Source organism: Corythoichthys intestinalis, chromosome 22 (genome assembly GCF_030265065.1).
Source record: "Corythoichthys intestinalis isolate RoL2023-P3 chromosome 22, ASM3026506v1, whole genome shotgun sequence".
Classification (NCBI taxonomy): Eukaryota; Metazoa; Chordata; class Actinopteri; order Syngnathiformes; family Syngnathidae; genus Corythoichthys; species Corythoichthys intestinalis.
The window spans coordinates 11,068,902-11,085,249 of NC_080416.1; the positions used below are offsets into that span (position 1 = coordinate 11,068,902).

A 16,348-nucleotide genomic window follows, 5' to 3' on the forward strand; every position below is an offset into this window, starting at 1 on the left:
GATCAGCCTGGCGCATCCACCGCATCCATCAGGACTAATATTGGCCCGTTCTCCTGTACAAAACTACTGTTGTTCAGTCAGATTCCTGGGATGTCTGGCATGAATCGCTATCTTTAAGTCTGGACTTTGACTTGGCCACTCCAGAACGTGTATTTTGTTCTTCTGAAACCATTCTGAAGTTGATTTACTTCGGTGTTTTGGATCATTGTCTTGTTGCAGCATCCATCCTCTTTTTTCCATCAACTGTCGGACAGACGGCCTCAGGTTTTTGTGCGAAGCATCCTGATAAACTTTTAAATTCATTCTTCCATTATTGATTGCAAGTTCTCCAGGCCCTGAGGTAGTAAAACAGCCCCAAGTCATGAAGCTCCCTCCACCATGCTTCACGGTGGGGATGAGGTGTTGATATTGGTGAGCTGTTCCATTTTTCCTCTGCACATGACGTTGTGTGTTACTCCCAAACAATTCATCTTTAGTTTCATCAGTCCACAAAATATTTTGCCAAAACTTCTGTGGAATGTTCTTTTTTGCAAACATAGTGCCGGTAAAAGCGATACAGACCCCCTCAAGATATAAAAGAGGTGTCATTGAACTAGTTGTCAGTCGACATATCATCACAAATGTTATGAAAATATTTTATAATGGTTAAAAAGTTACCCAGTGTTGCTTTAAATGTATTGTGTATGTATGTATGTATGTTTTATTGTGTTTTTTAAGGGTTAGAATAGATTTTAGATTATAAATTAAAATGTTAATAAAAACACAATTAATAAAATTTAAATGAAAAGACAAATTAACTCTGGATATGGCCCTCAATAGCAGGTTCAAAAAGTGCCCTATCTAGCGACTAAAAATGAACAAAAAGTACCATAGTTTACATCAGGAGCAAGCATTTTTGTCATAAATATCTGGTTACCATGGTAACCACGGCACAACATAATGGTCACAGCGAGACCACTTAGTCCAAATGTATTGGATGTCTATCACCGTTAATCAGAGGTGCGTAGAGTAGCCCAAAATTTTAGTAAGTACTCAAGTAATATTACTCAAGTAGTCATCCAAAAAATTTATTTAACAACAAGTAAATAAGTATTTAGTGAAAAGAATACTCACGCAATGAGCAACATTGTGAGTAACTGCTTATATTTTAGTTGGAATTTTTTTTAAACAATGGTGTTTGTTTTTCTGAGCACAAAGTTCTCGATATGGACTGTTGCTATAATGATACTGTACAATAACCCATTACATAACCACATTAAGCCAAAGAAACACATAGAAAAACTGAATTCCGACCAGGGAACAAAAAATTACATAAATGAAGCATTATTCGTTCAAAGAGCATGACTGAAGCATTATTCGTTCAAAGAGCATGACTGCCCTCAAGTGGAGAAAATAGTTCTGAGTTTGAATAGTGAAGAGATCATATCTCCGGTTTTCTGTGGTCAATCGGTGCCATATAAAAACTAGGAGACAGGCTAACATCTGCGCTTTTGAGTCATGTTGAGGGCAGCGCTCGATATCAAATACTTCATTTTTACGGTGCTTTAAAGACTCCACATGATTGAACAGGCTGGCGTGAAGATAGTGTGGCAAGCTTGCGTCTGATTTGTTGTAATGGGGTCATGTGATTATTGTTGCAACGTCTCATTGATGAAATCGGTAGAGCTACCCTGGTAATACACCAGGCACATCTCTACTCTTTGCATCGCTGGGCAAAAAAATAATAAATCTAATGTGTAGAATAAAGAGGAAAAATGTAACGACTCTAGTGTAACCCAAAGTGGCTGAGTAAGAGCAGCGTTTCGAATCTACTGAAATAAAAGTAAAAAGTAAAGCTTAATAAAACTACTCTTAGAAGTACATTTTTGTCAAAAAGTTACTCAAATAAACTAGTGTTGTAACGATTAATCGATCAACTCGAGTATTCGATTAGAAAAAAATATTCGAATTCAGTTTTGTTGCTTTGAGTATTCGTTAAATTAAAGTGGTGTAATGGTTTATTTTGAAAGTGTTTGCATTTAGTTTTATTGATCAGGGTGGATACACTACACTTCTCTGATCTACCTCATTCTACATGGCTGAATCCAACTGCTCCCTGATAGGACCAATGTAAACCAAGTTTTTGTTTGAGCTAAGATTTTTTTAATGCATTCGTAATTTAGTTAATAGGTATATTTAGCCGTTTTTTTTTTTTGTTGGAATAAGTGTCTGAACTATTTGTTAAGAGCATTATATTAAAAAAAAAAACAGTAGCATTTTATTACATTTAAACTAGCAGACTTTTGCCATGTAAGTTAGCCAATTGTTCTTTTGTTGTACATAAATCCTTTTTTTTTTTTTTATTATTATACCGTTTGAGGCTCAGCTCAGGTATTTTAATTTTTCATGTTCCTCCGATTACTCGATTATTCGAACTGACTAGTTCATTGATTTATCGACTACTTAAATAATCGATAGCTGCAGCCCTAAAATAAACATAACTGAGTACATGTAACGCGTTATTTCCCACCTCTGCCGTTAATGCAGCCAGTGAGTTAACTGTTGACCTAGATTTCATGTAGCCTCACTTAAACAAAATATAAAGTCTCGGTTGAGAAGATGTGTTTTGTTGCTTCCCCAAACTCTCCTTTGCGTGCGCTGACGTCCCACTTTGGGATTGATGAACTAAATTTGCCATCATTTTTACAAAACAAGCTTTGGAATGTTTGGGCCTTGAGCGGATGATGAAAACCTCCACAAAACCCGTTTATGACTTTTTGTGACACGGAAAATCGGCGTTACCTGTCAAAACATGGGAACAGGAAGTTTTCCCAAGACAGCCGTGTCGGGGGAGACGACAGTGATGACCCCTGGCGCCCTGCCCGGCTTCCTCTGCCCCAACTGGGAGGAACCCGTCTTTCACACCATGGCAACGGCAACCCAGTTGACAGATAGGAACTGGCAGGCAGAATTGTTTCTAGTCCATCTTGATAAATGAGCTGGTATGATTCGCGCTTTAGTAATACTCTGACTAATGCATTTCACGGCTCGCTTTGGCAGCGCGAGCTCGAAGATTGACATTTGAAATTTGAAGCATACTTGTTTGTTTTTCTTTTGCTTGTTTGTTCAAGAAGACTGCCCGCTGTTGAGTTTTAAGCGGGATAAACCTCGGCGCTTCCTTCTGTCCACATGATCCACCGCAGGGTTTCCAGCGTGCACTATCACGCTCCAGCTGCACCTGTTTCCTCTTAGTTTTGGCTCGGCCTTTTCCTACCCCCATTTTGAGTTTGCTTGGCCTAGTATCTCTTCTCTCACTCTTATGTTTGTCCCTAATTTCCCTCTTTTGGACCATTATCCCCCTTCTATTGCTGATAGCGCAGTTCTCAATTCCATAACTAAATTGTGTGGTAAATTTGCCCCTAATTGTTCATTAGCAGTGAGCGCTGATGTCAATCATGCATTGGGCGGAATTAGTTTAGTGCCAGGTTATATTTGAAAGGCTAAGCGAGTCTAATGTTGATGATTTCCAAGCAGTTTATTACACTGCAGTTGAGGAAACTAACACTGGACACGCATATAACAAAGAAAATTGCACATAATATGCATTAAGATACATTTCGAACCCCTGCTGGTTTACAATGGAAGGCGTCATGCAGTACGGAAAATTGGCATTCTTTAAAGGGTACCTCAGATTTAAAGACTTGTAGGCTCTAATACGGCACAATTTCTCTCTTTCACTAAATTATGTTATTAGAAACACCTAAAAAAATATTGCCATTGATTTAAAAATCTTTAATATTTAGTACTAGAGATGTCCCGATCGATCGGCACCGATCACGTCATTTTCAAAGTATCGAAATCGGCAAAAAAATATCGGCCATGCTTTTTTTTAATATATATATATTTTTTAATTATATCGTTTTCTAATTAACGTTACAAACATAATATGTTACACTCATCCAGAGTCTTAAGTTTAGGCTTAAGGTAGGGTTATCAAATTTATAACGCCGATAACGGCGGTAATTAATTTTTTTAAAAATGTATCACGTTAAAATATTTAACGCAATTAATGCATGCACTGCACAACCCACTCACGCATTGTCGCGCTCAATCTGTAATGGCTCCGTTTTACCTATATAGAGAGATAAAAGGCAGCGTATAATGAGTAGCGTGAATTTTGGCAGTCTTTGGAGCCTTTTTTTTAATTGGCTAAAGCCTTACAATCCCTCTCCCTACGATTAGAAATATCATGGGAAGCAATGTGGGGAAGCAAGGTAGTAATTGATCTTTTTCTTAACACCTTATGTTATTTCCCAACACAGAGAAGATATATCAATTGGTAGCACTACGCACAGTCATGGTTCCACTTCCCATCATTCATTTGGGCATGGCTACAGTATCATTTATTGAAAGCTCAACAAATACACTAGATGGCAATATTTAGTCACAATATACAAAGTCACAAGTCTTTCTATCTGTAGATCCCTCTCACAGAAAGAATGTTAATAATGTAAATGCCATCTTGAGGATTTATTGTCATAATAAACAAATACAGTACTTGTGTACGGTATGTTGAATGTATATATTCGTCCGAGTTTTGTTCATTTTTTTCTTAATGCATTGCCAAAATGTATATGATCGGGAAAAATTATCGGGAATGATTGGAATTGGGAGCAACAAAAAAAAGCAATCGGATCGGGAAATATCGGGATCGGCAGATACCCAAACTAAAACGATCAGGATCGGATCGGGAGCAAAAAAACATGATTGGAACTAAGCCTGTCGCAATATGCAATAATTCCATTTATCGCGCGATATATAAAAATGAAGGCGGTAATTTTTCCGCTGCAATTTATCGCCTCGCGTGCACGTGCGTGCGCGCGTGCGGCAGACGTGCTGTTAAAAGTTCGGATTCCTCGTTACCAACTGCGCAAAATGCATCTTCGTTCCAAGTCCGGCAAAAACTAGCGCCGGAGCCAATCGTTCCCATTATATCCTGTTGTTCAACGTATACCGGCCGCATCAATGCTCCGGAGTAACTGTGGACCATCTACAGCGCGCCGGTGTCGTTGACGTGTGGGCGCTCCCGTCAGGAGTGACATTTCACGCGGGTGGCTGTTTTTCGGCACAACACCGGATATTTACAACGAAGTCCGCCAAAACATTGTTACCGACTAGGCTGCTACGAACAACCTCGCTTTGACAATAAACAACTGAATGAAATTAAGAGCGCTGTGTCATATGCTGGTGTTGTGTAGTAATGAGCAGACGTGACTTCAACGGCGCTTGTTAACTTTTTTAATGCGCGCACACACTAGATATCATAAAATGGCACACTAGATGTGCTACGTCCCATGCCATTGGCTACGTGAGCACAGAGTGATTATGGGTTACGTAGTCCATATACTACATCAATGAATTCTAAACTGTCATGACTGAATGGAAGTTAAGAAGGCCAAATCATTCCATACCAGTGACTACAGATAATGTTGCAAATATTGTTAATTCAGTACGTGACACAGATGGATTCGGACCACAAATAGGATGTCTTGCTCATGTAGTAAACTTAGCTGCTAAGAAAGCTGTAGCAATCAACAGTGTGCCTTGCCTCACTTTACAAACTGTAAAGATTGCTCTCAGCACTTTTGTACAAACATTTTTCAGATCAGTAAGAAGTAAGCACATACAGTAAATATTATGCACTAAAATGCATGTTTATATGATTGCAATTTAATTTTTGCTCGCTAGCAAAAAAAAAAAAACGAAACAAAAAATGTAATTTTTTTTTTTTTTTTTACAGAGCATTAAATGTATTGAATCGGATCGAAAATCATGACCTCCGTATCAAAAATCGTACCGAACCGTGACTTAACTGTATCGTTGCATCCCTATGGAACACCATTGCAGAAGCTATGACGGGGAAAAGTTTTCATTTGCCTAAATACTTAAGTTATTAATTTTTTTTTTTTTTTTTTAAACACATTTATTCTGTGGTGCTGTGCGGTATCAATATTGTTGTTGTTTTTTAACTTAAGAGGTATGGTCTATTGTTTTTAGTTGTGATTTCTTAAAAAGTATTTTTGAATGTATCTATTAATGTATACTGTATTCTCACTGTGTTATTGTGAATTGGTTTTAAAAAAAAATTGGGGGGGCGCAATAATATCGCATATCGCAATAATTTATGAGAATAATTATCGCACACTAATATTTTTTATCGCGACAGGCCTAATCGGAAGAACCCTATTTAGTACCGTATTTTTTGCACTTTAAGTCGCACCAGCAAAAAAATGCGCAATGAAAAGTTTAAAAACATATATGTCGCACAGGAGTATATAAGTCGCATTTTGGGGGGGGGGGGGGGGGGGGGGGGTTTATTTGATAGAATCCAGCACCAAGAACAGACATGTCATCTTGAAAGGCAATTTAACTCATTCACTCCCAGCCATTTTCATCGGTGCAACCCCCTTTGCTCCCGGCCGTTTTACTGGATTTTGACTGATTTTGCAAGGCCCACAGAAAATTTTGTTCTATTGTTATATAAACATGGAAGCCACCAAAAGAAAGATTAGACTCTCTTCTTTCAGCAGGAAAAAAAGTAAGTTCATATATTTTTCCATTCTTTAGAAATCATCATTAGAAAATAGCTTAGTTTGAGCAATTTTCCAATTTCTGATGAAAAAAACAGAAATTGAGCTTTTTGTGAAAGCGTACATTTCAAACATAACTTTGACTTTAACACAGCTATTTTCTGCTTCAGTTACATCCCAAACATCTGAATAATGTTTTCCTTTTACAAAATAACATAAAAAACAAGACAAATAGAGCTTTTGATAGCAAAGTAACAATTTATTTACACATAACTAACTGAGAGATGACGCTGTTGTGGCCACGACAGCCGGGTAAACTTTTCCCTCATCACCGCCTGTCTTATGAAGATGGATTTTTTTGAGTCTCTGCGGGGTCTGCTCGGCGAGCAGCACGGACTCAACGGCATCGTCCGCTGCACTGGTGGTCCCGGTCATTCTGCTCAGTTGTCCAGCACCTGGCATCCCGGGCATCCTCTAGATTGTACTCCATTCGGTCATCTTCCGCCGGCGCCCCGGCCGTGTGGCCCAGCCATTCGTTGCCGTTGAATCGGGTTACGGGTCTTACCAAATGCGCTACTGCCATTCTGTGGCCAGTTTTATTGCTTTAAAATTGATTTTCAGCTATGTGCTTTGGAACTAAATTGAATCAGAACCCAGAGATGTCTCTTTTAAAAACGAAAACGTAAAAGACCTATAAATACGTCTTTGGGACACTGAAATAATTAAAAATAGAACGTATTTATATGTGTTTGGGAGCAAATGAGTCAAACACTCAACTTTTTTTTTTTTTTACATACAATTCATGGCTTCTAGGTGGGTTTAATTGAAAATAATGTACTACTTTTCCTGCTGAGTGCATTATCATCACAAATTTGGCATTGTCGTTGCTCAATATGTTATCGTCTGTCTATGTTTGATTGGAATGAAACTTGAATTTTAAAGATGAAAACATTTTGAGTAACTGTCAACTAAAACTAGACTAAATTTGTATGCTAATTTGTGGACTATAACTAGACGAAGACAAACACATTTTGAAATGACTAAAATACTGGTTGACTAAGACTAATAAGTATTTTTGGCCAAAAGACTGCAGTTAATCACGATTAATCTAGCGATAGATTCATGCGATTAAACTTTTTTTAAACCTCAAACCAAAGCTTGTAACAGTTTACCTTGAGTCAAATGAACAGAAATAAATTGTGATGAAAAACTAGACTAAAAAAGCAAACTAACAAAAAGAGTTTTAACTCATTTGCTGCCATTTTGGACATCGATCACAACATGGTTCAATAAGTTGGATGACAATTTCCAACTGTGTACATGTTTCATTTTTAGAATATGGCGGATTGGGACTGGACTACAGCTACAGTGTGGCAGTTTCCGAAGAGCTCGGTCACATCCGCTGCGGAGGAATCCCCATGGCCATCGGCGTTCAGACGGACATGACGACCCCCGCGCTGGCCAGGTAACAATTCTGAAAGACTCCTGCAAAGCACGGCCCCAATCCTTTTATTCCTGCTGTCCGCCTACAGCTTACTTTGGCATCACTGCTGTGTGGAGCTGCATATTTAGCAGAAGAGCTAATCTGCCTCTAACGCCGGCCGGGGATCACGGCAGCTTTGTCCCTTTTTCTTCTGCTTTCACTGATGGAGCAAAAGCCAGACAGATATGCATATAGATGTTTTTCAAGCAACAAGTAACTAAGGTTGCGACAAAAGCGCATTTGGATAGTTGACTAATCCCTGATTATTTCTGTGAGTAGGCGACCAATCTGGGCATATGTAAATCACATTAACATTTTAGTCCTAAATGTGCTTTGGAACAAAATACTATGCACCAAGTAAAGTTGGACAATAAATACCATCTATGTAACTGTCATTGTGTCATTGGACACTTTTATTCTAATTAAAAGCCTAGTCAGAATAAAAATGCTTCATGGACACACCCGATTTTTCATGTTCTAACCCGATCCAGCCCATTCCGATCAAGATTCTATTCTGAGGAGTTGGGTAGTCTATGCTGATTGATAATCCGATCGTTGCGCATGAAAACAATTTATACCAAAATTTTGGAATAAACCGTCCTTACCTGTGACTTCAGTTATGAGTTTCTCTTATTCCCATAAATTAGTAGAAGCAAAGCGAGCGGAAGACTGAGACGAACACGTTGCTGGAGATATTAAAAGATCTTTAAAATATCAAAAGGCTTTGGAAAAACGGGAAAAATACATAAAATAATGCTAATGTTTATTGTCTAAATGGACAGAACGATGTTTTGTTGACACGTAAGTCAGTAGGGCTTCCTCTTCTACTATTCTTCTCTGGTATATTTGGTCATGCTGCCTTTACATGCTGTGGGAAAGATGAACTTTTCCACATTGGTAATTAATAGGGCTGTCAAAATTATCGCGTTAACGGGCAGTAATTATTTTTTTAAATTAATAACGTGAAAATATTTGACGCAATTAACGCACATGCCCCGCTCGAACAGATTAAAATGACAGCACAGTGCAATGCCAACTTGTTACTTGTGTTTTTTGGAGTTTTGTCGCCCTCTGCTGGTGCTTGGGTGCGACTGATTTTATGGGCTTAAGCACCCATGAGCATTGTGTAATTATTGACATCAACAATGGCGGGCTACTAGTTTATTTTTTTGATTGAAAAGTTTACAAATTTTTGTTAAAACTAAAACATTAAGAGGGGTTTTAATATAAAATTTCTATAACTTGTACTAACATTTATCTTTTAAGAACTACAAGTCTTTCTATCCATGGATCGCTTTAACAGAATGTTGATAATGTTAATGCCATCTTGTTGATTTATTGTTATAATAAACAAATACAGTACTTATGTACCGTATGTTGAATGTATATATCTATCTTGTTTTATCTTTCCATTCCAACAATAATTTACAGAAAAATATGACATATTTTATAGATGGTTTGAATTGCGATTAATTACGATTAATTTCTAAGCTGTAATTAACTTGATGAAAAAATTGTAATCGTTTGACAGCCCTAGTAATTACGACTACGTCCTGTTCATGCGCTTTTGTTGTCTTAGCAAAAAAAAAAATAGCTCACATGGACATGAAAAAAACTGTTTTAGACCTATGAATTCATCTACTACAACAACAACAACAACAAGAGAATGGATGAAAATACAAACGGTATTTTTTTGTTTGTAACTGAACAATTTAGCGAACACTTGGGTTCAAAAATAAGATTGCACAGTGTTGTAAAATCATGATCTCCCGGTTGCCTGTAGATGGATTAAACGACATTTCTGTAAGGATGAATAGTAATAAGGTAATGCATCCAGCTGTGGCTAAACAACAGCATATGACGGTTAGCAACCTGTGGCTTAGTGTGGCTAACCCACCTACCCCACCTGATCTCGTCAGTGCAACAGAAAGTGAAAGCCGGGCCAATATTTACTCTGTAAATCCTGGTAACCTCCCTTTTTTTTCCTCCTCAGTCAAAACTTTTTGTCTCTTTTGTTACGTTGCCATCTTTGCTGAATTTGCTTGAAAGCGTACGCTTTGACTTACGTCTTTATAATGATTTGGGAAAGGGGAAGTGACATATGCCGTGAAGCAGTCAGAACATTTGTATTTTTTTTGTGTGTGTGTGTGTGTGTGTGTGTGTGTGGCAGGGTTCCTGCCACCCTCCTCAAAGGTAATTAGTGCTGGTGAAAGCAACACAGACCCCCTCAAGATATAAACGAGGTGTCATTCAACTAGTTGTCAGTCGACATATCATCACAAATGTTATGAAACTATTTTATAAAGGTTGAAAAGTCACCTAGCGTTGCTTTAAAAACTTCAAAATAATTTGTTCCAACTGACATTCTGATGCATGAACACGCAAGACCTAATCGGATCATTACTTTTAGTGTCCATGAACACATTGCATGCGATCATAATTTTAATCTGAACGCTGATCGGATTGAAGAAATTTTGTCCGTGTAAACATACCCAGTGTTACATTCACCAGTAGGTGAAGCTGTCTATTCGGTTCTGTTTGTCTGTTTGTTTGTATGCTTGTGTTCAAGATAACTCAAGAACGAATAATGGGAATATTATCAAATTTATAGGATATGTTTGTAATATGAAATTGAAGAGACTTAGGGTAATAAGGTGAACGGTCACAGAAAAGGGATTTTGAGATAACTTAGTAATGAATTCGCCTATTTAACTTAAATTTGCAGGGTAGGTTATATGATGAGAAGCGAAAGGGTCAAAGGTCAGAAACATGGTGATGCTTTGAATTTGGCTGGTTAGGCTGTGGTCTGCTCCTCTAGTTTGCATTGTGATTTTTTTTTACAAAGATGACACTGGTTTAATACTGCTTTTGATAATAAATCCACCCCAAAGGAAGAAATATACTATGTTATGGCTGCGCGGTGATGGCCAAAATTGATTAATTTCATAATTATTTTCCGATTTATCAGTTAATAGTGACAGCACCTTCCTGGACGAGACATGTGCCGATTGCAGGTTTCAAGGTATGAAAACGTCAAGGTTTCAAAACCGAAAATATTTTACACCATACCGTCCCTAAGGTATTAGCTATTTTTTATGTCCCAAAAATACACGGACAAATCCTTTGCTTGCAGCTGAAAGGCTCAACTCTCCTCCACTGGTTGTTGCTCAGTGTCAGTGAGTCAGCTGTGCTACATGATGGCTAGAGGAGGTAAAACTCCTGAACTTTTTCCCCCATCAAAAACGAAATCGCAAGTATGGGAACACTTCAGCTACAGAAAAGTTACAGACAGCCACGGCCTAGAGGACGAGGGCCAGCCGACATGTAAAACATGTTTTGTGGAGGGTGGCTGCCGAGAAGGCAATACCTGCAATATGATTTTGCATTTTTACAAAATTAAAGGTTAGTAAACACTGTTATGAACGTTTCCCACCAGCTACGAGAGTTGACTCCAGCATGTTTAGTGTGTCTAGCGGTGGTTAAACATGTGATGCTTTTTTCTCTGGCAACTGTCTGTGTTGAGAAAGAGAGTATGTGTATAATGTAAACATAATACAAGACATACACACAGGCTTTTATGGAAAATAATGCAATTATGTTTGTTCCGATGGATAAATGTTGAGCTGTGGCTTTGGGTTTAGGCTCACCTAAAGGACTGCATTTACTTTTTATTATATTTAGAATATTTTGCATCATACTTATGTTCCAGTTTGCTAATATGTTTTGAAAAATAAAATCCTGTTCAATGGAAAAAAGATTTTTTTAAGCCCAGATATCTCAAAGTAACACATTTTAGAACTGTAATTGCAATACCGTGAAACAGTGATATTTTGACTTACTGTTATCATACCGTCAGAATATCATATCGGCACATGCCTACCCAGGACATTTTAATTTACGCATTTCTTTTTCTACCACCTTGTAAACACACCCTGTTTGAACTATTAGCTTATTCAATGCCAAAAACGTGTCTTTACATGTTTTACATTTTTTACTGGGAGGGTTTTAGGAATGTCTCATGTTGGTAAACAAAGTTAATTAACCAAGCCTCACCCCAGACTATTATATGACATCTGAGTGAAATTTCTCCCCCATGTTCTGTTATTCCCCTGCAATGAAGTGACTTCTAGTGACATAAGATGGAGCTCATAGAAATAAGCGGGAAGTGTCTCTCGAGTTTAATTAAGGGAACAATTCTTGCCCGAAACGAGGTCAAAATAACAGGAGAGGATTGTTTAAAAAATGGATGTAGACGCAATTGCCTTAAGCCTAGCAGAACTGTTTTAAAATTGAGTTGTTGTTTTTTTTTTTGCCTGAATGTCAGACTTGTTGACTTTAGACTCCAAAAGTGCAACTTGTCAACTGTGTGTTTTTGCAGGTTCGGTTCAGACGAGCTCAAAAAAGAATTTCTGCTTCCGAGCGTCCTGGGGGATAAAGTTGCCTGTCTGGGAGTGAGTGAAGTGGGGGCGGGTTCCGATGTGTCAAGTAGGTTCTTATTTTCCTTTCTTCGAGTTTAACCGACAAGTTGAGGGACACTTCCTTAGCATGATGTTAAAACAGGTATCAAGACCAAAGCAGTGAGACAAGGGGACGAATATGTCATCAATGGCGGCAAAATGTGGACCACCAACGGCACCCAAGCGGACTGGATGTGTCTCCTCGCCAACACTAGTGACGGACCCCCGCATCGGAACAAATCACTTATTTGTTTGCCTATGAACCTGCCAGGTAAGATCAGCAAGTTATCATTAAATTGTTCATTGCAATTGACAGTGAAAGATGTCAAATCTATTTGAAATAGGATGGTTGAATGATTGGTTCCGTAGTTAGAACACTAATTGTTTTTCCTATTACAACAACTAAATATTTTTAAATAGAATACTTGTAGTTAAAGTTTCTAAAGTGAGAGTTTATTCATGAATCATTTTTAACACAAATCGCCAGGATATTCACTCAGTGGCTGCCAATGACAGCGCATAGACTTCATAATGTATTGACGGGATGAGGGGCCGATAAATAGGGGGCCTGCATTGTTGGCGAGGCTGTCAAAGCTGAACGAGTGGAATCACAGACAAAGAGCTTTTCCGGTGAAAATTCTTGTGAGAAAATGCTTAAATCCCCGAATGCTTTATAGATATGGACGTAAAAACAGTCTCGATTCTTGGTTGAAAGCGCAAAAACCGTGCAGTTAGCGTTTATTTTACGTAAATATGTCGAAGTACAATGCTAGTCTGTTAGTGAATGTAGCTAGCAGCTGCCTGATGTTAACAGAGCTTTTCCGGTGAAAATTCTTGTGAATAAATATTTAAATCCTTAAGTTCTTTATAGACATGGATGTAAAACAGTCTTTATACTTGGTTAAAAGCAAAAAAAAAAAAACGTGCAGTTAGGGTTTATTTTACGCAAATGTGTCGAAGTACAATGCGTGTTTGTTAGTGAATGTCGCTAGCGGCTGCCTGATCTAAACAGAGCTTTTCCGGTGAAAATTCTTGTGAATAAATGCTTAAATCCCTGAATTTGTTATAGATATGGACGTAAAACAGTCTCGATTCCTGGTTAAAAGCAAAAAAACGTGCAGTTAGCGTTTATTTTATGTAAATATGTCGAAGTACAATGCTAGTCTGTTAGTGAATGTAGCTAGCGGCCGCCTGATGTAAACAGAGCTTTTCCGGTGAAAATTCTTGTGAATAAATGCTTAAATCCTTATGTTCTTTATAGATATGGATGTAAAACAGTCTTGATTCTTGGTTAAAAGCAAACAAAATGTGCAGTTAGGGTTTATTTCATGTAAATGTGTCGAAGTACAATGCCTGTTTGTTAGTGAATGTCGCTAGCGGCTGCCTGATCTAAACAGAGCTTTTCTGGTGAAAATTCTTGTGAATAAATGCTTAAATCGCTGAATTCTTTATAGATATGGATGTAAAACAGTCTCGATTCTTGGTTAAAGGCAAAAAAAAAAACGTGCAGTTAGCGTTTATTTTACGTAAATATGTCGAAGTACAATGCTAGTCTGTTAGTGAATGTAGCGAGCAGCCGCCTGATGTAAACAGGGCTTTTCTGGTAAAAAATCTTGTGAATGCTTTTATCCCTGAATTCTTTATTTATATGGACGTAAAACAGTCTTGATTCTTGGTTGAAAGCAAAAAAAAAAACAAAAAAAAACGTGCAGTTAGGGTTTATTTTACGTGAATATGTCGAAGTACAATGCTACCGTAGTCTGTTAGTGAATGTAGCCAGTGGCCACCTGATTTAAACTTAGCTTTTCCGGTGAAAATACCTGTGAATAAATGCTTAAATCCCCAAATTCTTTATAGATATGGACGTAATACAGTATCGATTCTTGGTTAATATAAAAAACAAAACGTGCAGTTAGCATTTATTTTACGTAAATATTGCGAACTATGATACCAATGCAGTAGCGGTTAATTCCTCCCATTGATTTCTTTTTACAACGTTTCAAAATGCGTGCATGGTACGAAAAATATAATAATTACCTTGAATCCTCGAACAAATCCCTCCCGAAACAATCCTTCTTGTTTGCATGCGGTACAGCTTTCGTAAGTTTTCAATAGAAATCCGGCGTTAGATCGCTGCGTGCGTGTTTGCGAATAGCTCCTCTTGATGTGGGCAGCCCCCTACTTGAATGCGAGAAGCAGTGCATGACCAATCTGAGACGTCAATACATTATGAAGTCTATGGACAGCGGCAGATGTTCAAATTTGTCCAATCTATTTTGACTGTGAGGACTGCCAGTCAAAGTGGATTGGACGTCTATCCCAGTCAATGGCAGCCGATCAGTAACGTTTTTTTGTTTTTTGTCGAATTTGTGCTGATTACACTCAAGTAAATCAACATTTGTTTTTATTTATTTAAAATTAATCTCATAACTAGATTAATCTCAGTAATTGAGATTAATTGCAGAAAATGTACATTTCTTCAAGGTTCCTTCAGTAAAACATTCATTTTAATTATTAAATAGCATTAAAACCATTTAAACAGTAAGAAGGTTGTTGATCTGTTTCCTTAGTTTCAGTGTTGTAACTGTTAATATGCCAAAGCTACTGTGTGGTCAGTGTGAAAATTGATCAATTTTAGACCAATTCTGATTCACCCATCACAGTCAATGGCGGCCAATAAACTGATTTCGCTCCCTCTCCCGTCGTAGGAGTTCACATTGCTCGCAAGATCGACAAACTTGGCATGTGGTCCTCAGATACGGCCGAAGTTTTCTTAGAAGATGTCAGAGTTCCTTGCAAAAACGTCATCGGTCAGGAAGGCATGGGCTTTACCTATCAGATGCTTCAGTTTCAAGAAGAGAGACTCTGGGCTGTGGCCAATAGTGAGAACTTTACTCCTCTTACCTCACTTTCTTTCTATTTGTCCTTTGCTCTCGTGTCATCCATTTCCCACCGCTGTTACTGTCAGTTGTACATTTTACGATGATTAAGTTCACCGAGGTCAAACCAGTAATCTCGTCTAAGGAAAATATGTTTGGGTTTCATTTTGACAAGAGTCCGATAATGTTTTTGGAAGAATTTAGCAGAAATAAAGCAGGACAAGATGGAATGCATATCTCACTCTCCTCCAGTCCTGACCACAATGGACGTCGTCATTCAGGAGACCATCGACTACACTCGGCAGAGGAAGATTTTCAATAATCCCGTCCTCTATCACCAGGCGGTCCATTTCAGGTTGGCTGAGCTGCAAACTGAGGTGGAGTTGCTACGTTCCCTCCTCTATCAAGCCACAGGTGAATTGTGATTATCACTGGAGATTAATCTTTAAAAAAAAGAAAAAGGGACTAAATAGTTGTATTTGTGCTGGTTTTAGCCTTGTATATCAAAGGTAATGATGTCACAAAAATGGCATCCATGGCCAAACTAAAAGGGGGGCGCCTGGCCAGGGAACTGAGTGACAGTTGCCTCCAGTACTGGGGAGGAATGGGATTCACCAGTGATGTGCTCGTCAGCAGATTCTACAGGTATTTGTATTATCCTTCATGATTGCCAAAATGATTAAATTCAATTAAATATTGAGGAACAGGACTTGATGAATAAAGAAAAAAACAGGGATGTTATAAGGCACCACACAACGCAAACTAATGGTGCATTAATAACACATGTAATGGTTGAACACACTACTACTACATTTGGAAAGAATTGGCCACTTACAAAAGCAACAAAAAAATTCAAAAAAGGCCACCACAAGCTCTATTTGTTACAAATATTAATTAGTGCTGCAACGATTAATTCGAGTAATTCGATTAGAAAAAAGATTCGAATTAAACTTTGCTGCT

The 16,348-nt window shown here is 38.1% G+C and overlaps 1 protein-coding gene across 2 annotated transcripts in view; it reads left to right on the forward strand.

Moving 5' to 3' along the window:
- zgc:85777 (uncharacterized protein LOC405871 homolog) overlaps positions 1-16,348 on the forward strand; it is a 35,177-nt gene that overhangs the window by 15,188 nt on the left and 3,641 nt on the right. For both annotated transcript variants that reach the window (XM_057828193.1, XM_057828194.1), the window contains exons 3-8: positions 7,905-8,034; positions 12,431-12,537; positions 12,613-12,780; positions 15,218-15,391; positions 15,641-15,802; positions 15,883-16,033. In XM_057828193.1, the coding sequence (XP_057684176.1) occupies positions 7,905-8,034; positions 12,431-12,537; positions 12,613-12,780; positions 15,218-15,391; positions 15,641-15,802; positions 15,883-16,033 (892 nt within the window). The remainder of the gene's footprint in view (positions 1-7,904; positions 8,035-12,430; positions 12,538-12,612; positions 12,781-15,217; positions 15,392-15,640; positions 15,803-15,882; positions 16,034-16,348) is intronic.